The 24524-nt window shown below is 42.9% G+C and overlaps 1 protein-coding gene across 1 annotated transcript in view; it reads left to right on the top strand.

The window, feature by feature from the left end:
* Positions 1 to 4295: 4295 nt before the first annotated feature.
* ROR1 (receptor tyrosine kinase-like orphan receptor 1) overlaps positions 4296 to 24524 on the top strand; it is a 564029-nt gene continuing 543800 nt past the window's right edge. The window contains exon 1 of the mRNA XM_006862461.1: positions 4296 to 4763. Within this exon, the coding sequence (XP_006862523.1) occupies positions 4676 to 4763 (88 nt within the window). The 5' untranslated portion in view covers positions 4296 to 4675. The remainder of the gene's footprint in view (positions 4764 to 24524) is intronic.

Raw genomic sequence — 24524 nt, 5'->3', positions numbered from 1 at the left:
CACATACTGCAAGCTGACTTCCTGCACATTGGCACTCAGCCTTACTCAGTCCATGGACCAGGAAGCCCGTAGCTACTCTGACCCTCCATGCTGTTTCCTCAGCTGCTGCTTTTGCAGATAGAGATCTCATGCTCTGCTTATGGCTTTTTTTTTCTTGATAGTCCTGAGGTCATCTGTTTCTGCTTTTGAGGTGGTTCCTTTTAAACCTAATGGGGTGGCAAAACAAACCGATCCTGGTGTTAGAATCCTGTACAACCGAAAGAAGCAAAAGATCAAAATGGATTTAAGAAGAGACACTGAAACTTGCTTTCCAGTGTAGAGATGCTAAAGCAAATGGAAGAAATGAGGAGGTAAAAGACCTGAACAGAAAAATTCAAAGGTCAGCTCAAGAAGACAAAGACAAATATAACAATGAAATGTGCAAAGGTCTGGAATCAGAAAACCAAAAAGAAAGAACACACTCAGCATTTCTCAAGCTGGGGGAACTAAAGAAAAGATTCAAGCTTCGACTTTCATTATTGATGGATTCTCTGGGCAAATTATTGAATGATGCAGAAAGCATCAAAAGAAGATGGAAGGAATACACAAAGTCACTGTACCAAAAAAGATATGGTTGATGTTCAACCTTTCAAGAGGTAGCATATGATCCAGATCCAATGATACTGAAGGAAGAAGTCCAAGGTGCATTGAAGGAACTGGCAAAGAACAAGACACCAGGAATTATGGAACAAAAATTGAAATCTTCCAAGAAAGTGAGGCAGCATTGGAGGCACTCATTCATCTATACCAAGAAATTTGAAAGACAACTATCTAGCCAACTGATTAGAAGAGATCCAAATTTGTACCCATGCCAAAGAGAGGAGACCCAACAAAAAGCAGAAATCATTGGATAATCTCTTTGATATCCCATGCGAGTAAAGTTTTACTAAAGGTAATACAGAAACGGCTGCAAGCATACATTGACAGAGAACTTCCAGAGGTTCAAGCTGAATTCAGAAGAGGCCATGGAATGCTGACGTCCAATGGCTCTTGGCTGAAAGCAGAGGATACCAGAAAGATGTTTACCTGCGCATTATTGACTACACAAAGGCTTTCGATTGTGTGGATCATGACAAGCTATGGACAATATTGCAAAGTATGAATATTCTGGAACACTTAATTGTGCTTATGAGGAATCTGTACATGGACTAAGAGGCAGTTGTTCAAACAGAACATGGGAACACTGAATGGTTTAAAATTAAGAAAGGATTGTGACAGGGTTGTATTCTTTCACCATACTTATTCAACCTGTATGCTGAGCAAATACTCCAAGAAGCTGGGTTATATGAAGAAAAATGTGGCATCAGGATTAAAGGGAGACATTAACAACCTGCGATATGCAGATGATACAACCTTGCTTGCTAAAAGTGAAGAGGACTTAAAATACTTACTGATGAAGATCAAAGACCACAGCCTTCAGTATGGATTGCATCTCAATGTAAAGAAAACAAAAGCCCTCACCACTGGACCAATAAGCAACATTCTTATCAATGGAGAAAAGATTGAAGTTGTCAAGAACTTCATTCTTCTTGTATCAACTATCAACACTCATAGAAGCAGCAGTCAAGAGATCAGATGATGTATTGCATTAGGCAAATCTGCTGCACAAGATCTTTTTAAAGTGTTGAAGAGCAAAGATGTCAGCTTGAGGACTAAGGTGTGCCTGACCCAAACCGTGGCATTATCAATATCCTCATATATATGCGAGAGCTGGACAGTGAATAAGGAAGACCGTAGAAGAATTGATGCATTTGATTTATGGTGGTTATGGAGAACATTGAAAGTGCCATGGGCTACCAAAAGAACCAATAGATCTGTTTTGGAAGAAGTGCCACCAGAGTGTTCCTTGGAGGCCAAGATGACCAAACTTCGTCTCTCATACTTCAGTTATATTGTCAGGAGGGGCCAGTCACTGGAGAAGGATATCATGTTTGGCAAGGTGGAGGGTCAGAGAAAAAGAGAAGGATTGGCAATATGGCAGCATAAATGGCTCAAGCGTGACAACAATTGTGAGGTTGGCCCAGGCCCAGGAAGTGTTTTATTCTGTTGTGCATAGGGTCGCTATGAGTTGGTACCAGCTCGATGGCACCTAACAACAGCAACAACAACTCAATTATTGGAGTCCTGGTGTGGCGCTGTGGGTTGATGCATCATACTTCAAAGTAATTTGAACTGCAAGGTCGGTGGTTCAAACTCACCAGCTGCTCCTTAGAAATCCTATACAGGGTCACTATGGGTTGGAGCTGACTCAACGACACTTAACAATAACAACAACAAACCAATTATTGGAGTTCTCGTGTGGCAGTGTGGGTTAATATGCTAGACTGCAAGGTTGATTTGAACTGAAAGGTCAGTGGTTCAGGCTCACCAGCCGCTCCTTAGAAACCCTATACAGGGTCGCTGTGAATCAGAACCAACTCCATGGCACTCAACAACAACAGCACCACCCAATTATTTGTTGGTAGTTAAGAACACTTTGGATAGAAAAGCCCTATCAAGTAAATTCATGGTACCACAATGGGAAAACTGGACAATGGATAAAGAAGACCAAAGAAGAATTATGAACTATGTTGTTGGCAAAGAATATTGCATATACCATGAAATGCTAGAGAAATGAACAAATGTGTGTTGGAAGCATAGCCAGAATTCTTAGAAGCAAGGATGGCAAGACTTCATCTCACCTACTTTAGACATGTTGTCAGGAAGGACCAGTCTCTGGAGAAGGACATCATGCTTGGTAAAGTACAGGGCCAGTGAAAAGAGGAAGCCCCTTAACAAGATGGATTGACACGGCGGCAACAATGGATCAAACATAGCAACAATTGTGAAGACGGTGCAGGACTGGCAGTATTTTGTTCCATTGTACAAGGGTCTTCTAAAACATGACACCTAACAACAACATTGACAGGTGTGGGGCTTCTTCAAGTTCCTCTAGGACAGGACCAACCTCTCTTACCTTTGCAGTCTCAGAGCCTAGAGCTGGGCCTGGACCACAGTAGGAACTCAGTAAATATTCCCCATAAGGGGACTTTATACAACCAAGGATGCTTTCCAAAGGAGAGTCAAGCAGTCATGAAAGTTTCTTGTTGTTGTTTATGTCAGGTGCCATTGAGTCGGAACCTACTCATAGCGACCCCATGCACAGCAGAATGAAACAATGTCCGATCCTGGGTCAACCTCACTACCGCTGTCACACTTGACGCCATCAATGATGTCACCTGGCTGATCCATCTCGTTGGGGGTCTTCCTCTTTTTCTCTGACCCTCCACCTTACCCAGCATGACATCCTTCTCCAGCAACTATTCTCTCCGGACAATGTGTCCAAAGTATGAGAGACGAAGCCTAGCCATCTTGGCCTCCAAGGAGCACTCTGGTTGCACTTCTTCCAAAATAGATCTATTGGTTCTTTTGGCAGTCCATGGCACTTTCAGCATTCTCCTCCAACACAGTCATGAGAGTTAGGTATTAAAAAATGCATAAAGCCAAACCAGGAGAAATGGATAAAAACACTCTTAATGGGAGACTTTAATGCTCCTCTTGGTCCAGGCCAGAGCTGCTGGACACACACACAAAATATATATGCAAAGATCTAGAAGGTGTGAATAACATAATGAATATTAAGAAGATAAAATTGACATTCTAATCTATTTTCTATATTCTGAAGTCAGAGAAGCACTTTCTTTCAAGAACCAGTGGACCAGTGACAAAAATTTACCGTAGAGAAACAAACCCTCAATCTCCAAAGAGAAATTGTACAGATGACATTGATTTCAGTGCAATGAAACTAGAAATTAAAGCCGAAATGAGAAACCATAAATCACCTAAGAACTGCTATAAATAACTCTTGAGTCAAAGAGAAAATCAAAACGAAATTGGAAGATATCAATAACTGTTCTATTACCCAAGCGCACATCAGATGTCCCAACTAAACCATTCAGCTACTGACTTTGTGAGTCCAAGTAAATCTCCCCTGAGTCTCAGTTTCCCTTTCTGTCAAGTGGCCTGGAGACCCGCTGGGCTTGGTTCTGCCTGCGGGCCTGAACGTGATGGGGGAGGGGGGAGATGGGTGCGCGCGAGACGCAGGAGCCTGAAGGACTCTCTGGAAAGCCAGAGAAAGTGCGGTGTGGAGAGGCGGCAGCAGAGGGCGCTGGGTCGCCGGCCTGGACCAACGCCTGCCATTGGTCGGGTCTCGGACGCTGAGCTGGAGAGTTGGTGGAAAGTGACAAGTTGAAGGAGGCTGAGAGAGGGAGTGCGAAGAGCGGGAGGAGTCGCCGCAACTGCTACGGAGGGAGCCCCAGGACCGCAGCTCCCGGGTGTAGGGAGCGCTCTTTTCAGAGTCCGGGTTGGGGAAACTCGCCTTCAGAGAGCTCCAGCGGAACAGTCCGGGATTTACAGGCCGGCCGGTCGAGGCGAGGCTGCAGCCGGAGGACTGGGGAGGGACCGCGTTTACGGGGTCCAGAGGCGGCCAGGAGAAGCCGAAAGAGCAGGTTAGAGGGACAAAGAACTCTGCAGACAACACAGGCATCCTGTGAGGGAGAGCGGCCGGGACGAGGTGGCCGGGACTTCGGGGAGAGCCCGTGGATGTTCTGCGCGCGGATCGGGAGTCGCCGCCGCCGCAGTCGCCGCGAGAAGAGAAATGCACCGGCCGCGCCGCCGCGGGGCGCGCCCGCCGCTCCTGGCGCTGCTGGCCGCGCTGCTGCTGGCTGCGCGCGGAGCTGCCCAAGGTAAGAGGCACCCGAGCATCCCGCGCGCCAGAGAGGCTAGGACGCGGGCCCCGGCCGCCTTGGCCCTTGTGGATCTTCTCTCAGCCAGCGGGGCCCTGTGCGGACAGGAAGCCGCCGCGCCCTCCTTGGGGGTTGCCGCTGACCCACCGAGGGTCTTGCAAATGTGACTCTGGTCCTCCGGGCAGGCAGGCGTGGGCGAAGCTCTGATGCACCGCTGTGAGTCCGGGGTGCGCCCGGGGGCGCGCCCGCAGGCGTCTTCCTCCGTTCACAGCTGCAGTTATCAGCGCTGACAGGAAGCTTGGAGGGGTCAGGATTCTTGGGGCGACGGGGGCACTTCCGTACTGTTTGTTACCCCATCTTTCCCTGGACCTCCATTGCGCCCCAATCGGTGCTCAGGAAGTCTGTATGCCCTCTTGCAAAGAGTGGTCCAGGAGGGAATTTGTATTATGAGTTGTGCTTGTGAGAACCCAGTTGGGCTTGATCTGTCCGCGGACCAAGGGAAACAAAAGCCCTGCCCTCCTAAGGCTCCGCTGGCCTCTCCTCTCCACTCGCCCCGGCTCTCAGTTTCTCCTGAGGGTCACGATGGAGGCCAAAACGCGTGCGCTGTCGCCACTTTGTGCAAAATATTCTGTCAGAGTCCGTCCGCTGCTCCAAAGTTCTCTGGGTGTGAACGTGTGTGTTTGTGTGTTACAAACAGGGGGGGAAGCCATCTAATGCATACTTGATTTTGGTAATCTCCGAAGACAATTGCAACAGTTAGAGAAAGACTCTACCGAAAGCCTGAGCGTCTTAGTTCTCTGCGGGAAGCTTCGATTCTTGCTGAGTGTGAGCCGGTACACAATGAGGGGGAAGAGCTTGGCTGCTCCTGTGGATACAACTGATTCTTTCTTTGGAGGTTGGAGGGGGAAAGTTGATTAAAGTCTTCAGGATCTGGGGCCTCACTTTTAACTTGCATCCCTTGAGGGGGTGTTGAAGCCCTTGAATTGTTCCCTGCTCCACTCTCAGCTCCAAACCAGAGCGAATAAATGGATCTCGGTGTCTTTATCTTGTTATCTTTCATTTTTAAGTTAACGCTTTGCCTAGGAAAAGAAAAGATTGGGTTGTTTACTGCATACAACATGAATACAGTTTTTGTTTTTTTTAACTAACAGCGAATCATTTTCTTGGTAAAAAACACAATCTGGAAGGAAGTTGTGTGTGAATTTGGATTTCTTAGAAATGATTTTGGGCAAGTGGGAGCAACATTTTTTGAGGATGATTTGGAAATTGATCCTATAGTGTGATTGTGCTTCTAATCTGGAGGCTCCTCTGGGTGAATACAGCTCCTAATTGTAATTAAGATGTACATCAGCAGGGAGTGTACCATCCTGATGAAAAATCGTAATGAAATATAAACAGTTTGGTCACATGGATGTTTGATGCCAAACATCTGGCCCCATGCCACAACACCTGGATGCAAAGTTAAAAATGGCCCATGTTGTTGTTGTTGTGAAGTACCCAGTTGAATCAGCTTTCCACTCATAGAGTGGGTATTTGAGGACCAGCTGGTGGGTTTGAACTGCCGACCTGTGGTTTGCAGTGCAGTGCTGATCCTAATGCCAGTGTAAAGTAAACGTTCTTCTGAAGTCAAGTTGTCCATAAAACCAGGTGGGAGATACTCAGGGTGAATCTAGCTGAAGTAGAGTACAGGTTGGAGCCTTGGTTAACGTGGTTATTTGCTTTTCTGAGTCCTTTACTTTGTACATAACCTTTCAACAGCGCCGGTTTTTACAACACAGCCCCTGGAGGTAGGATATAGGAGTGCACCTTTCTTTTGTCATGACTGCTTAAATAAATGTCTATGCAGTGATTTTGTGGAGTGAGAGGCAACGTTAGCAATAACCACCCAAATTCTGTCAACTTAATTCCTTTTCCTTCTTCTTTAAAAATTGTTTATGAGCAGTGTCTATTCCATACCCCTCTACAATAAGCTCAAATCTATTACTATTATTTTATTGGTTACTTTATAACTCCTTTCCCATTTTTTCAAATGTTTCACCTTTTCTTAAGGGACAAGGTTTCCAGTGGAACTCAGATTTACTTTGCTCTTCAGATCCAGGCTTCCTAAGGTAACCCAGCAGTGCCTCAGGAAATCAGCTTAAGAAAGTTGTTTCATTAATTAAAAAAACAACAACAACAAAAAACTCAGCATTTATCCCATCTCTTTTCTATTTTGTCAGCCAGAAAATGTGATCCTTTAAATTTATGTTTTCTAGGTTATTCATGTTTATATCCCAGTCTACCTCCCACACACCCAAAGCTAAACCTCTCTAGGAAGCTGAAGCCATTATAGCTTCATCCAGAGCTTATGACCTTAGGAATTTACCTGGGCCTTTCTCAGAATCCTCTTTTATGGATTTTGTGGTTTGCCTGGTTGGAACCAGAGAGAAGTAGCCTGCTACTGTGTTTGCTGTCATTTTGGAAACTTTCCTGTATCATTTTAATAGGGTTTGTGCTATCTACTTATTAGAATAAGAGTCTCTTGATGGCAGTAAGATTGTCAACTTTCCAGGTGAGAACACCAGGGCCCATGTCAACTAGCCCAAACGTGATTGAACATGCCTGCAAATCCTCCCTGACTCACTAGGGGGCGCCACACAGACTAGGTAGACAAAGGATATACTGTAGTTAAACTGCTTCTTGCAGTGTTTTGGAAGTAGTTAATTTTGATTGATTCAGCATACCTGGTAGGCTGTTTTGCTATTCTGATGCCTGGCTTTATCTGCCTGCTATTTAAGTAGGAATCCTTTTAAAAACTCAATTTTGGCTTTTAATAACCTTTCTCTTTCTTCTAGAAGCTCTGGTAGCGTAGTGGTTACGAATCGGGCTGCTAACCTCAAGGTCGGCAGTTCGAAACTACCAGCTGTTCCGCGGTAGAAAGATGAGGCTTTCTGCGCCTGTAAAGATTTACAGCCTTGGAAACCCTGTACAGGGTCGCTATGAGTTGGCACCGACTCAACGGCACATAACCACCACCACCATATATATATATATATGAATCACAGGTATATACACCAAATATGTATATATATGTATGCACACATATGCATATACTTACTATGCACACATATGCATATACTTACTATTAGCTGAAAAGTTGATCGTTCAACTCACCCAGAGGCTCCTGGGAAGATGGAGATGAGCAATCTGCTTTCAAAATGTCCTATCTTGAAAACCCTATGATGTGCTTCTCTTCTGCACACATGGGGTTGCTATCAGTTGGAGTCAACACTAACTAACAATTAAGTATACAGTAAGTTACCATAGATTTTTGTTGAATGAATGGAGAATAGTGGTTTGGGTCATATTTATATTAGTGCTAGGAGCCTTGTTGGCACAGTGTGTTAAATATTGGGCTGCCAATGGAAAGGTTGCTAACAGATGAGGCTGTCTGCTCCCGTAAAGATTTACAGGCTTGGAAACACTATGGAGCAATTCTACTGTGTCTTATAGGGTTGCTTTGAGTCGGAATCTACTCAATGACAGCAGGTATAATAGAGCTATTATTCCCTTTTCTCTGTAAAAATTTAACATGGTATATCTTTAAGGAGTTTTACTTTTCTTGCTTCATCTTCTATTATGAAGGGAGTCTATTAGAATTGGGCAGTATCATTTAATGGTTACGAGCATTAACCATTGATGCTTTTCGAGTCTGATCATCCTGAGTATGAATTTATTTTCTATCATATTCTAGGAATGCCCATTTGTTATTCTGAACCTCACAGGAGTGTATATAAAACTTAAGCCATGCGTATCAAGAACTAGAGTAGAGCATCCAACCTAGAGAATTTTAACTGAAGATACATTGAGCATATGTGAATCCCCAGAAATAAACATAAAGTTTTGTGTGCATCTTAATAGGATTGTGTGTCTACACAATCAGATTTTCCAAGAAAACTGCTACCCCCAAAAGATAGGAACTACTGAATTGGAGCATGTGATGCCTGGGGCAACGAGTTGTCTTCCTGGGTAGGTTGAAAGGGGTCGAATGTTGGTGGGGATAGCAGACCTTGGTCTGGGTCAGCACGTTCCCTGGAGCCTTGCCTCACTTCATTTCTCAGTTTCCTCCCACCAGGACTAGCTGTTAATTAGGAACCAGAGAACCCTGTGACCTCAACTAAGAAATTGTTTTCCGGTATCCAAGCATTCTTAGATGCCTCTGTTTGTGGAATTTATTTAACAAACACGTAGTCAATCCTTATAATGCAACAGTCAGTGTTCTGAGCATTTTACAAGTATTGACAGATTGAATTCTCACAACAACCCTATAAGGGAGCTGACATATGATTTCATTTTACAGATGAGTAAACTTAGGCACAGGAGTTCTGGTACTGTAGTGGTTACGAATTGGGCTGCGAACCACAAGGTCGGCAGCTCGAAACTACCAGCTGTTCAGTGGGAGAAAGATGAGGCTTTCTGCTCCCGTAAAGATTTACAGCCTCGGAAACCCTGTACAGGGTCGCTATGGGTCAGAACTGACTCCACGGCACATAACAACAATAACAACAAACTTAGGCACAGAGAGGTTAAGGTACTTTCCGAAGGTTGTTGGTAAGTACTATTGTTGTCTTACAGACTCTGGTGACCCTGTGCAGGGTTTCTGAGGAGCAGCTGGTGAGTTTGAACTGCTAGCCTTGTGGTTAAAACCAACCTTGAGGTCAAATGCTTATCCTATGGTGCCACACCAGGACGAGGGCTAGCCTCATGCTCTTATCTTAACTGCTGTACTGTTTTAAGTTTTATAATTTATACTCTCTTTATGTATGGATCAAAGATTATCCAAAGGCAACATAGAGAAGGTTTTTAAACCATAGTCTAGGGGCTATAAGAAATTATCTGAGACAGCAAAATTCAATTTTCCCTCCCTTGCTTGAATTCCCTGAGCCAGTTTATGCAACGCAGACATAGACCAGAAGCTGAAGTGTCTCTGATGACCAGTGTCACTGACCAGGAGGAATTACATTATTGTAATGAATTGTAACTGTGTTGTGGTTTCCAGAGTTTGCCTGGCACTTTCTTCCAACCAGATATGAGGCATATTTTCATGAAATGCTTGTGTATTTGCATCTTGGTATACAACTCCAGCTGTAGGTGGAGGATGGGGTGATTTATTAGAGTGCTCTCTCAGGAGTGATGGCTTGCTTTCTCAAAGGTCCCAGGGTGGATCAGACCCTGGCAAATCCAGCCCCAGCTGGGAAGCATTCAAGACTTTTGAGTCTTCTTTCTTAGAAGGGCCTCAGTCTTGCCTTCAACTTTCCCAGAGGTGTGACAGGAGAAACTGGTCTGTAGACATAGGATGAGAAAGGAATAGTCTTCTGCAAGTCTGAGAAAGTTCTCCAGAGTTGAAAGGGGAAGAGAGTGTGTGAGGGGGGAGACTCTTCGAAAATCCTTAACTAAATGCAGCTGCTTGTTACACGGAGCCTGACTTGCATGCCAGGAATATCTAAAAAGCTAACGAATACAAAATGAAAATAAACAGCAGTCAAAAGGCTCTCTCTTTGTTGCCGTAAGCTCGGTTGGGGTTTTCAGTTTGTTTAGGAATAGGATAATTGTGGCATCCACTTTATTTTGGTAAGGCAGTGAGACGTGGATTGATGTTATGCCATTGGGATGCTACTAACACATGAACTTTCTCCTTCACACTCTCCCCCCAGAATGCCCAGGCGTGGACATGCACAGGACCTGCGTCTCCAACTGTTACTCCTGAGTGAATTACACTGAGAGAGGGCAGATAATTTAATGGGATAATCTTGGCAGGGCCAGCAAATTTCACACTCCATCTCTCACTAATAGAAAGGCAGTAGAAGAGTACAACATCCTCAGATGAAAAGGTTGTATAAAAAGTCTCTGCTTAACAGTAACTGTCTGTCCATAAATAAGGTTCTGCAGAGTTTTGATCCAAAAGTTGTTATTAAATACTGATAAGCCAATCTTACAATGTTAGGCCTCCTTATATTTCCTTCAAAAAAATCCCACAACAAATCCCAGAGAACCATACGAATGAGTGTATATGTGTGTGTGTGTGTGTGTATAGTTATATTACAGGGGGAAGGGATCTAAAAGATCAATCCCAACTGTTTAATTTCTCGAGTGTTTCTAAACAGAATGGACCTTCTTTCATAGACGTTTAAAGAGGTGGCATAGAGAAGATAATAGGAATAGAATGGGATTTGAACCTGACAGATGGGTTTTGAATTGGGGCGTCTTTGCTACTTATTGGCTATATGACCTTGGGCGAAGTTACTTGACTGTTGGAACCTTAGTTTTCTTATCTGCAAAATGGGGATAACAATATTACAAAAGGATCCTGGTGACACAGTGGGTTAAGCATTAGGCTTCTATCTTAAAGGTTTGCATTTAGAACCCTTGAGGGAAAGATGAAGTCATCCGATCAGACACCCTCTGGCCTATGGGGTTTTCATGAGTTGTTATAGGCTTAACTGCAGTGGGGTAGGGCAGGGTTTTGGTGATAAAACAATGAGATAATGGACATGATGTATCTAACACAATACCATGCACTGTGTTGTTGTTGTTGTTAAGTGTCATCAAGTCAGCTCTGGCTTATAGAGACCCTGTGTACAATAGAAGGACACACTGCCTTGGTCCTATGCCATTGGCACAGTCCTAGCTCTCCATGAGCCCATTGTTACAGCCACGGTGTCACTCTAGCTTCTTGAGTGTCTTCGTCTTTTACTCTGATCCCACACTTTTCCAAACATGATATCCTTCTCTAGAGACTCATCCCTCCTGACAGTGAGACAGTGTCTCACCATCCCCACTGCTAAGAACATTCTGGCTGTACTTCTTCCCAGACAGATTTGTTTGTTTCTCTGGCAGTCCATGACATATTTAATATTCTTAGCCAACAACAGGAATATTAAATATACCATGGAACAGAGTCCTGGTGTGGTGCTGTGGGTTAATCTGTCAGACTGCAAAGTCAGTTTGAACCTCAAAGTCTGCAGTTCAAGCTCACTAGCCGCTCCTTAGAAACCCTATACAGGGTCGCTATGGGAAGGAACTGACTGGATGGATTTAAAAACAACAACAGCAACAACATAATTCAAAGGCATAAATTGTTCTTTGGTCTTCCTTATTCAGAGTCCAACTTTCACGTGCATATGGTGTGATTGAAAAACATCATGGATTGGGTCAGGCACACTTTAGTCCTTAAAGTGACATCTTTGCTTTTTTAACACTTTAAAGAGGTCTTTGGTGGAGGTGGTTATGTGCCATGGAGTCAGTCCCAACTCATAGTTGACCCTGTGCAGAGTTTCCGAGGCTGTAAATCTTGACGGTAGCAGAAAGCCTCATCTCTCTCCTGTGAAACAGCTGGTAGTTTCAAACTACTGACCTTGCGGTTCACAGCCCTATTCATAACCACTATGCTACCAGAGCTCCTTAAAGAGGTGTTTATCAGGATGTTGTGATGATTTTGTTTTATGTGGTGATATAATCCATCCTGAAGGCTATAGTTAGCTACCATCATTGTGGCAGTTTACTGTGAAATCAGTCAGTTTGGCTCCAAAATGATGATCATCAAACTGATCAAGGCTCAGAAAATGGCATTTTTTTTGGTTAGAAATACATGAAGATTTGGGTGTTTTGTTTTACACTCTAGATCTGAGCAGTACCCAGGATAGTGCTGGGAATCTGAATAGGACGAGATTCCACAAGTGCAGTTTTGCAAAGCCTTAAAACAAAGACTTTTTTCAGAATGACCAGCTCTTTGGGGAAGAGCAACCCCTCCCTTATGCTTGGTGTAATTCCAGAATCCTTCAATGGAGAATGTTACATTTCAGGGACCTCTACTTGTAATCTGACCGTTTTTAGCTCCAATATCCAAATAATCTTGCTGAGCACAACTTGAAAGAGAAGGATAATGGCCTGAGGAAAGAATCCCGAGGTGCTCTGTTAGCCATTTAAAATTTCTGAGTACAAAAAAAGTTCATGTTACCCAAAGAGAGAAGAATAATGAAGTGTGTGGGCAAGGGGAGGGGACTTAAAAAGAACTTCTAAAGACCAAGGTAAGGTTTATATATTTTTATTTTTTAACTGTAAAGCTTGTCAATCAATGCATTTCATGTAACATTTATTAAATATTTATTATGTGTAGAATCTGATGTTAGAGACCAGAGACAAAACATCATCCCTTCTCTCAAAGAAGAGAAAGAGTAGGGGAACTCTCACCAATTTGAGCCCCTATTCTGTACCAGAATAGTGTATTTTATAGAAAGGGGGTTTTATACACCAGTAGCACTTCAAGGTTGCATTTATTAACTTTGTTTTCAAATAAGAAAATTGTAGCTTCAGAGAGGTAAATACCTTGACCAATCTTAACACAGTTATTATTTAAACCTAGGTTTTTTTTTTTTTAAATAATATTTTATTATGTTTTTGGTGAAAATCTATACAGCAAATTAGGTTTAGTAATTTAGTAATTTCCAAACATATTGTTTAGTGACATGGGTTACATTTTTCATATTGTGTCAATATTCTATTATTTTCATTCTTGTTCCATTTCCATTCATCTAGCATCACTGTTGTACCCCTTACTTACTTATCTTTGTTTTAGGGTAAATGTTGACCATTTGGTCTCATATTGTTGATTGTGTTTTTTAAGGAATATAGTTGTTGTTATTAAGAGCCTTGGAGTCATTTCCAACTCATATTGACCCTGTATAGGGTTTCCAAGGAGCAGCTGGTGGGTTTGAACTGTCACCTTGTGGTCCAATACTTTATCCCACAGTGCCACACCAGGACTCCAAAAAAGCATAGTAGTAATGGGTAATGTTATTTATTTTATGAGTGAATCTGTTATTTGGTTATAAGTCAACCTTTGGGAGTAGTTTCAGCTCCAGGTTTAAATGGTGTTTTAGCGTGACAGTATTGGAGTCGTCGCGACAGGGTTGGTCCAGCAAGTCTGACCTTTTTTAAAGAAATTGAGTTTTGTTCCACATTTTGCTCTCTCTTGTATCCCTGGTCAGAACGGTGGGTAAGTGGGCATCATCTACATAATTCTTCTGGTCTTAGGCTAGATGAGGCTGTGATTTGTGTGAGCTGTTGGTCCTCTCGGAGTTCTGGTGTGGGGCTTTAGGATAAGCGCTGGACGGTTAACCACAAGGTCGGCAGCTCCTCCTTGGCAACCCAACGCAGACAGGGTTGCTATGAGTTGGAACTGATTTGACAGCACTTACCAGCAACATTAAGGATAGCGTAGTGGTTATGAATCGGGCTGCGAACCTTAAGGTCAGTGGTTCGAAACTACCAGCCGCTCCGCGGGAGAAAGATGAGGCTTTCTACTCCCGTAAAGATTTACACCCTCGGAAACCCTGTACAGGGTCGCTATGGGTCGGACCCGACTCGATGGCACTTAACAACAACAACAACAACCAGCAACATTGGTTCCGTACAGTAGTTTCTTCTCTTGCTGCTTGGTTTCTTTCTTTCTCTGGTGCTGCGGACGAGTAGAGACCAGTAGTTGGTTGTATCTTAGGTGGCCACTGCAAGCTTTTAAGACCCTAGTCATTACCCACCAGTCTAGAAAATAAAACATAAAATTTATGGACTATGATGTGCCAATTCACCAAGTTGTCCCAATAGACTATGGTGCTAAATCTTCAAACTGTGAGTAAACCAGTACCTCAAGGTGATTAGCTGTCTCTAGGGAATACCTGTAACTGTATCCTCTATGCATTTTATTATATATATATGTATATACCAGGGAGATTTTAAAAAATGGAATGAAAAGATAATGGAGTATGTCCACAAATTATTTTGAAGCCCCTCATATATACAGCACAGACAAACATGTATACTGCTATGTCTACAGATACATCTATATGTGTGTATGTACACATACACTCCTAAACAGCATATGCATACTTACCTATCTGTGTAGCCACTGACTCCTAGGTATGTACCTGAGACATCTAATAGAGAGGTGGTGCTGGTGGTGTTTGCCACAGAGTTGGTTCTAGCTCATAGCAGCCCTGTTTAGGGTTTCCGAAACTCAGTCTTTACAGTAGCAGAAAGCCTCATCTTTCTCTGATGGAGCGGCTGGTAGATTTGAATCACTGACCTTGCTGTTAGCCTCTCATTGAGTAACTCACCACATTACCAGGGCTCCCTAGAGATCTAATAGTTGTGATATGAGTAGACATAGGCCAGTCTGTGTTCATTGCATCATTATTCATAATAGCAAAAGATGGAAATAATCTAAGTGCTCATCAATGAAATGACTGGATTAACATTATATAGCTATGATGAATAATGACGAGTTTTTGAAACATGCTATACTATGGCTAAATATGGAGGACATTGTTGTTGTTGTTGTTAGGTGCCATAGAGTCAGTACCGACTCTTAGTGACCCTATGCATAACAGAACAAAACACTGCCTGGTTCTGGGCCAACCTCACAATTGTTGCCATGTTTGATCCCATTGATGCTTCCACTTTGCCAATCCATCTTGCTGGGGGTCTTCCTCTTTTTCTCTGACCCTCCACCTTACCAAGCATGATGTCCTTCTCTAGCGACTGGTCCCTCCTGACAATATGTCCGAAGTATGAGAGACGAAGTCTGGCCATTCTGGCCTCCAAGGAGCACTCTGACTGCACTTCTCTCAACACCGATCTGTTGGTTCTTTGGCAGCCCATGGCACTTTCAATATTCTCCAACACCATAACCTCAAATGCATCAATTCTTCTATGATCTTCCTTATTCACTGTCCAGCTTTTGCATGTATATGAGGTTATTGAAAATACCATGGCTTGGGTCAGGTGCATCTTAGTCCTCAAGCTGACATCTTTGCTCTTCAACACTTTAAAAAGGTCTTGTGCAGCAGATTTGCCTAATGCAATACATCATTTGATTTCTTGACTGCTGTTTCCATGAATGTTGATGCTTGATCCAAGAAAATGAAGTCCTTGACAACTTCAATCTTTTCTCCATTGATATGAATGTTATTTGTTGGTCCAGTGGTGAGGACTTCTGTTTTGTTTACATTGAGATGCAATCCATCCTGAAGGCTGTGCTCTTTGATCTTCATTAGTATTTTAAGTCCTCTTCACTTTCAGCAAGCAAAGTTGTATCAGCTGCATATTGCAGGTTGTTAATGAGTCTTCCTCCAATACTGATGCCACGGTTTTCTTCATAGAACCCAGATTCTTAGATTATTTGCTTAGCATACAGGTTGAATAAATGTGGTAAAAGAATACAACCCTGTTGCACACCTTTCCTAGCTTTAAACCATTCATTAGGATGAGTGAAATAAATCAGACACATAAGGACAAATATTGCATAATTTCATTTCTATAAAAGGAAAAGAATAGGTCACATACAGAACATTCTTTGATGGTTACCTGGGATGGGGTGGGAAGGGGAGGGGTGTTGTTTTTGATGATAGAAAAGCCAATATCAACTATGAGTGAGGTCTGCACAACTTGACCAGCGAGCATCAACTATGATCCTTTTGTGGCTTGATAGAGTCAAACATGGCAGACTTAAATCATGAGTTGAAGATTGTACAAGGTATAAGGAGCCTGGGATCCTCCCTTATGTCCTACATGGCGGAGAGCTACATGCTAGTCCACACTTGTTTAGATTTTGTGTGAGCGGGACGTAAACTCCTGTTGTCTTAGGTACTCAAATCTTGGGTTTTCTCAGTTAATAGCTGCTGGTTATCTTAACGAATATAAGGTTGTCAACCATAATGGACTGTGAAATCAATTTAATGGGTCAGGACAAGCACTTAAAATAGAATAAAATAGAAAATATCAGCACATATTACATGTTACACATGTGGGTATTGTTTGGGGGAGCATTAGCTTCAATTATGTATACATCATTGTTGTTGTTATGGAGTTGGTTCCAACTCATAGCGACCCTGTACAAGGTTTCCGAGGCTGTAAATCTTTACAGGAGCAGAAAGTCTCATCTTTCTCCCACGGAACAGCTGGTAGTTTCGAACTGATGACTCTGAGGTTAGCAGCCTGATTTGTAACCACTATGCTACCAGAGCTCTTTATATATACATCATAATGGTTTATTATTGGATATCATGAACAAAAGTTTGAAAGTCACAGATCTGATGAAGAAAGGGAAGTCAGCAACTTTGTACAATGGAGTGTGATTCTGTGACAATAGTGGTTAAATCCTTGTTCTAGGAAACTCAGTTACTACCTAGAAAGGCAAGATGGCCACAAGATTCACTTTCCAGTCTATTGGTTTTGGGTCCCTGGAATGTCATATTGAAATGGATTCTGAGGTTTCTTTCAGGGTCTCTAGGAAGCAGTGTTGTGATTAGATAGCAGTCATAGTAGCTGTGTGCTGTGGAGTCGGTTCTGACTCACAGCTACCTGTATCTGGCTTCTGAGGCTGTAAATCTTTATGGGAGCAGAAAGCCTCATCTGTCTCCTGCAGAATGGCTTTAAGATTTGAACTGCTAAACTCACAGTAAGCAGGCCAACTCGTAATCCCCTACGCTGCTAGGGCTCCCTTGTGATCAGATAGCAGTCTCTGCAATTGCCTGGGAAGTTATAGAGTCCTGGAGTAAAATCTCAGACCTGGTTTGTGGCTCTTCACTTCACAGGGACTCTGGAATTCACACCAGCGAATTAAACCCTCTTCCTGGAATTTTTTACGGCACACATCAGGTGTCTCTAGCATTAAGCACTGTAGGGAATCTGGAAAAATGATGTCTGGCCTCTACTTTTGGTGTGTTTCCCTTTTAGGGGCAATAAAATACGCAGTTGTGAAATAATAATTCAACTGGTAAGTAGAGTTGGCAATTATAGATGCAGAATCCCAAGAAGTCAGAGGTCTTCTGGGGACATGATGGGAGTCTTGGAGGCTGGGAAAGAATCACATAGGTAGTGGAGGAGAGGAGCTGAACATTTCATTGGGGGAAATCTCTGGAAAAGGGTCAGAATTTTGCAGACGACTGAAGCCAATCTGGTCTCAGAGGCTGACCGTCCTGGTTCTTACACTGGGCCTTCTAGGGTGAAGCTGGTAGGGGAGAATTGAGGAGTAGAATATTGAGGACTTTGAGTGCCTGCTGCATTTGTTGGAATGTGAAGAGTTTGGGGAAAGTGGCTGTAGAGTTTTACTGGGAGCTAGACTTACTTTTCTCTCCAAAGAGTGTTCCAGAGAGTCAAAATTGCTGTACCTTTCAGGAATCCTCGTCAAAGGTATATTGTTGGGGCTTTCTCCTGCTGCTGCAGGTGCTTTGTATTGTAGTAAAAACAAACAAACAAAAAACCCCCCAAAACAAACCCCCTAAAAAAATCAGTGGCTGTAGAGTCTACTGTGACTCATAGTGGCCCCAAGTGTGTTAGTGGTGAACTGTGCTCCATAAGATTTTCAATGACTGACTTTTTGTATGTAGAGTTAACTGACTTTCTTCCCCAGCACCTTTGGGTGGACTGAAGTCTTTAACTTTTTGGTTAACAGTGGTGGTGGTGGTGATGTGCTGTGGAGTCGGTTCCGACTCATAGTGACCCTGTACAGGGTTTCTGAGGCTGTAAGTCTTTACAGGAGCAGAAAGTCTCCTCTTTCTCCCATGGAACAGCTGGTAGTTTCAAACTGCTCACCTTAATGTTCGCAGCATGATTCATAACTACTACGCTACCAGAGCTCCTTGTGGAGCATATTAATTGTTTGAATTCCTAGTTTTGTAGTTAAGGCAACTAAATGCCTGTCTACTTTTTGCCAGCTTAATGAAATCCTAATAGTACATAATGAACACTTAATTGAACATACTATGTGCCAAATACCATTCCAAATTCCTTAGGTATTGACTAAACGCTTGGTTTCTATCCAAGATGTCAGAAGTTTGAACCTATAGCTACTCCACCGCAGAGAAGAGCGGGAGATTTGCTCCTGTAAAAATTGTTGTTGTTAAGTGCCATTGAGTTGGTTCTGACCCATAGCGACCCTGTATAGGGTTTCTGAGGAGCAACTGGTGAGCTCGAATTGCTGACCTTGTAGATCAAACTGACTTTGCAGTCTAGCACATTAACCTACAGTGCCACACCAAGTCAGCCTTGGAAACCCTATGGGACAGTTCTACTCTATCCTATAGTGACACTATGAGCTGAAATAGACTCAAAAGCACACAAGAACAGTTTTCAGAGCAGCCCCATGAGCTGAACAATATTATTATTCAATTTCCAAATATCAAGAAAACTGAGGTGCAGAGAAAATAAGTTACTTGCTCAAGGCTACACAGATAGGTGAAAGAGTCAAGGTTTGAACTCAGGTATTCTCAGGCTGTATGTAGGATCATCACTGGACAGTGAACCACAAGATCAGCCGTTCAAATCTACCAACTGCTCCTTGGAAACCCTGTACAAGGTTGCTATGAGCCAGAACTTACTTTACGGTACTTTACAACAACAAAATTCTCAAGTTCAAGGAGTCCTGGTAGTGCAATGGTAAAGCACTTGCATGCTAACCAAAAGGTGGGCCGTTTGAACCTACCATCTGCTCTGTGGAGAAAAGTTTGTGTCTATAAAGAATATAGCCTTGGAAACCATCTGGGGCAGTTCTACACTGCCCCGTGGGGTTGCTGTGAGTTGGAATTCACTTGATGGCAATAGGTTTGGTTTTGTGGTTGATCAGCGTAAGTACAAAGAAAGAATTTTTATGATTATAAAGTAGTAAGTATCCTGAGGCTCTGGGTGATGCCAACATTTAACTTGCTTGGCTGCTAATCAAAAAAGACTAGTGGTTCTCAACCAGAGGTGTATGGGAAGAAAGATCTGGTGGTCTTTTTCCGAAAAAAATCAGTCATCAAAAACTCTACTAAAAGTATCATGGGCTGCCAGAAAAAAAACAAGCAAATTTGTGTTGGAATATGTACAGCCAGAATGCTCTTTAGAAGCCAGGATGGCCTGACATCATCTCTCATACTTAAGACATGTTATCAGGAGGGACCAGTCCCTGGAGAAGGACATCATGCTTCGTAAAGTGGAGGGTCAATGAAAAAGAGGAAGACCCCCCAATGAGGTGGATTGACCCAGTGGCAGTAGCAATGGGCTCAAGCATAGCAACGATTGTGAGGCTGGTGGAGGACCAGGCAGGGTTTCCTCCTGTTGTGCATGGGGTTGAAAGGAGTCAGAACAAATTTGACAACCCATAACAACAACAATAAAAATCTCTATGGAGCACAGTTCTACTGTGATATATATGGAACTCATATGAGTTGGACTCCACTGAATGCCAACTGGTTGGTTGGTTGGTTGGTTATCCTGACACCAGGGGTTGGTCCTTAAAAAGAAAGCCATTTTGCATCTCATCTTCCCATCCCCCCAAACTCTGATGATTAAAATCCCCTGTAAGATATCAGCCAAATAGCTGAGTCAAAATAATTACAATGAACTCTTCTATTTGTGCAGGATTTTGCAGCTTGTAAAATTATTTCATGTATATTATTCTCTGAATAATCCACATAATCCAATTAAGTGGGATCTCTCTCTCTCTCTTAAATGAGATCTTGCTCTCTCTTAAGTGGGATTTCTCTCTAAATTTGGCAAGTGAGGTTGGTAGCTCACCCACGGATTCTCTGTATTGGGTGGAGCCTGTCTGAAAGCCAGCTTCTTTGACACGAGAACCATTGCTTTTTGCTGGAAATGATGACTGTGTTTGGAATTTGTGACTGAAATGCTGATGTATGTCTATTTTACTACATTTTCACTTACAAGTGACTGCCTGATTCTCACTTGTTTTCTTCCCACAAATTCTTCAAATCAGCTGTGGTTTTTAGAAATAGTTGTGAGGCATTTATGGGGGGGGGAGGGGGGGGGACTCGGAGCTGGGATTCCCATAACCTAAAGAAAATTATAAGGGCCTTCAAAGGGTTTGTGAGAAAATTCCAGTATCTTTTCATTCTATTTTCCCTTGAACTTTTTGAAGCTTCCTTGAATTTAAATACAATGAAGTTACTAAATTGTTTTGGATTTTAGCAGGGAAAAAAGGACATTGGATATCTTGGTGTGAGTCTGAGCCTGCTAGGTCACTCAGCAAATTAGCCTCCTAGGACTTGCTTTCCTCACCTGTACAATGGGAAGTATTTCCTCACCTGTACAATGGGAAGTATCGTGGACCCTATTTTGAGAGGAAGGAGCCCTGGTGGTCCAATGGTGCTCAGCAACTAATGGAAAGGTTGGCTGTTAGAAGCTACCCAGAAGCATCTTGGGAGAAAAAAACCCTAGTGATCTGCCCCTATAAAATTTACAGCCTAGGAAACCCTCTGATGCTGCATCCACTCAATAGTATACAACAACAGTCTTAACAGGGGGGAGAGGGCCATGGAAAGTGCTTGGGCCTCAGTCAGTTCTCAGTGTGTACTAATGGAAGAAGTGCAACCAGAGTGCTCCTTGGAGGCCAGGATGACCAAACTTCGTCTCCCAAACTTAGGACATTTGTCAGGAGGGACCGGATGCTTGAGAAGGATATCATGTTTGATAAGGTGGAGGGTCAGAGAAGGAGAGGAAGACCCCAGCAAGATGAATCGGCCAAGTGGCAGCATCAGTGGGCTCAAGCATGACAACAATTGTGAGGTTGGCCCAGGATCGGGGAGTGTTTCGTTCTGTTCCTGTTGTGCATAGGGTTGCTATGAGTCGGTACCGACTTGATGGCACCTAACAGTAAAGCATCTTAATGATGGAATCCTAGTGTGGTGCTGTGGGTTACTGCTCTGGACAACAAGAAGAAGAGTATCTTGATGAATTGAAAGGAGAACGGCAGTAAGGGCACGGCTTCCTCTTTTGCAATTTTCACAAGGTGTGATCCGGGGCAACATTTCTAAACTTTTTTATGCTGTTGTTATTAGTTGTCTTCGAGTCAATTGCAACTCATAGTGACTCCAAATGTTGCAGAGTAGAACTGCCTCTATAGGATCTCCTAGGCTGTAATCTTTATAGGGACTCTGTGTGGTGCTATAGGACAAGTACCGGCCCACAAGGTCTGTTTGAATGGCAAGGTTGGTGGTTCAAATCTACCAGTTGTTCCTTGGATAACCTATACAGGGTCGCTATGAGTCAGAACCAACTTGATGATACTTAACAGCAATAACAATTGTTATAGATGCAGGTAGACAGATCTTTCTCCCACAGTGCTGTTGGGGTGGGTTTGAACCACCAGCCTTTCTATTAATGTTGTATCACCAGAGCTTCATCATTAGTTTGTTCATGTTGTTAAGTACTGTCAAGTTGGTTCTGACCCATAGCAATCTGGTATAGTGCTTCTGAGAAGCAGCTTGTGGTTTTCAACCTCCAACCTTGTAGTTAGCAATCTAGTACTTATCATACAATGTCACACTGGGACTCTGTTGTATTGTTGTTGTTGTTATGTGCTGTGGAATCAGTTAGGCTTTCTTTTATAACTTTTTAAAAAATGATATTCAGCTTTTTAGCATCGAAGACTTTTAGATTATAATTCCATTAATACTTAAGAACAGGGACTTTCATATGCTCTGTGAAATTTAAATGTTATAAGGTAAAAATAGACTCTTAACACCAAAAGTCCTAAATCTTCCTGAAAAGCTCACGTTTGTTCTTCATGGGAAGTTGACCCTTTTCCCTGATGGGTTTAGGCATACTTCAGAGCAACTTACTCTATAATAGCTCCATATGAAAGATCACACCCTCACCTCCTGGGTCTCACTCCAATGTTGATATTTAATAGTTTTCACATCCCATGAAGAATATTTGCTGTCTTTCTTTTTCCCACCTGAGCTTTCAGTGCATTGATAGAATATATTAGCCCTTCATGTAGGTTCTGAGAGGTGTGCTTTAAAAACACAGTGCTTACTAGATGTTTCTGACTCCAAGCGACCCCGTAGAGGGTTTCCAAGGAGCAACTGGTGGGTCTGAATCACCGACATTGTGGTTAGTAGTTCCATTGCTGATCGTACAGTGTCACCCCAGGACTGTTTGTCTATTTCTCCCTTTAGAGAACTGTCCTGTGTTGTAAAGGATCTTTCAGACCTAAGATCTTGACTGAGATTAGCTATGGAGACTACTGATAACAAATGGCAATGACTTTTCATAATGTCTTTAATCTCCTGGTGAGGTACCCGCTTTCTCTGTGTTGTTCATACCACTTGTGGGATCGATCGTTCACAGTTAAGCCAGGGAATCAAGTGTATTGCCTGTGGCCAGGTAATTTTCCGAGGGTCAGAACCTGCTTTTGGTTGGGGTGTTCTACATGGTATCTGACAAGTAGCTTCCCTCTCTTAACCTGCTTGGCAGATAACTGAAAGGTTGATGATTCAAACTCATCCACAGATGCCTCGGAAGGAAGGCCTGCTGATCTACTTTCAAAAAGTCAGCCATGGATGGGGCATAATTGTACTCTGAAAAACATGAGCCAGAATCACCTTGATGGCAATTGGTTTGGTTTTCTAACCCCTGAGGATGCCCAGTTTGATCTGTGTGATTTTATCAATATGTCATTTGTCCCTAGCCCCTGCCAAGGAGGAGTGCGTAAATGCGCAGAGAGAATCTAGGACAACAGTAACTGACTTCTTTTCCCAGGAAGAAAACACAGGATGTTGGGAATCAAGCATCCCACCTCCCCACAAATCTGCAACTTCTTTTTTTTTTTTTTTAAGGTGCAATTGTTAGACTTTGTGGTTGTGTCGAGTTTAACACTCTAAAGATGAAATGGTCAAAACGTTTGATAATAATCCTCCCACATCTTTGCCTCTGAGCTCAGGTTTAGAAAGCATTTTAGCCCAGTCAGGTTGTTGGTATAATTAGCTTTAATCCCAGGCTGCTATCAGTGGAGTGCTTGGATTGTCAGCCTGCAAAACAAATGTTGACCTAGAGAAAAGAAGGGAACCGAGACACACCACTCCAGCTGAATGATGTGTGCTGTGTAGACTACCAACAAGCCACTGGTGATTCCATTTGGTTCAATATTTATGTCATTAGCACCTACAGTGGATGCTGGAGAAATATATCCTCTCCCGCAGGGAGCATACTGTTTTCTTAGGAAAGCAAGATTGATAGATCCCAAAGGGCATGAGATTACACAAGGATGCATTGAATCAAACTTTGATGTCCTGGCCTCTGTACAATACCCTTCCCTTATCTCACTGCCTCCTTTCCTGTCTCTCTTTATCTAGCACCCTGCTGCCTCCTCAGCTCTTCTGCCTTAGGCTCTTACTTCTCTTCCTCCTTCTTCTCTCCTAGTTGAAATCTTACTGGTTCTCCAGCTTCCACATTCGGGTTTCCATCCTGCCCTGCCTTCTGTCCTTCTGTACCCTGCACTTACATGACATCCAAGCCAGTATTCTCATCCTCACTTCTACTTATCCCAGGAACTAAGGTTTTTATTTTTTAAAATTGACTTGTTTCTAAGTGCCACTGAGTTAGTTCTGACTCATAGCGACCCTGTGTAGGGTTTCCAAAGACTGGTTGGTGCGTTTGAACTGCCGACCTTGTGGTTCAAACTGACCTTGTGGGCAGTGCTTATCCTATAGTGCCACACAACAGACTTTCTTTTTTCAGAGCAATTTTAGAATTACAGTTACAAAACCCTTTGGAACTCTTCTACTGGTTTATATGAGGTTGCTATGAGTCAAAATTGATTGTACCCACAGCAACACTGACTTATTTGACTGTGCTTTGTTCTTACTTGCAAGACACTGGGAGAACTCCAGTTTACCTTGTTATCTATAGTGAGTAATTTTAAAATGCATCTTTGAACAACTGAAA

Source organism: Chrysochloris asiatica, unplaced genomic scaffold (genome assembly GCF_000296735.1).
Source record: "Chrysochloris asiatica unplaced genomic scaffold, ChrAsi1.0 scaffold00048, whole genome shotgun sequence".
Classification (NCBI taxonomy): domain Eukaryota; kingdom Metazoa; phylum Chordata; class Mammalia; order Afrosoricida; family Chrysochloridae; genus Chrysochloris; species Chrysochloris asiatica.
This window is presented reverse-complemented; position numbering and strand designations above follow the sequence as displayed.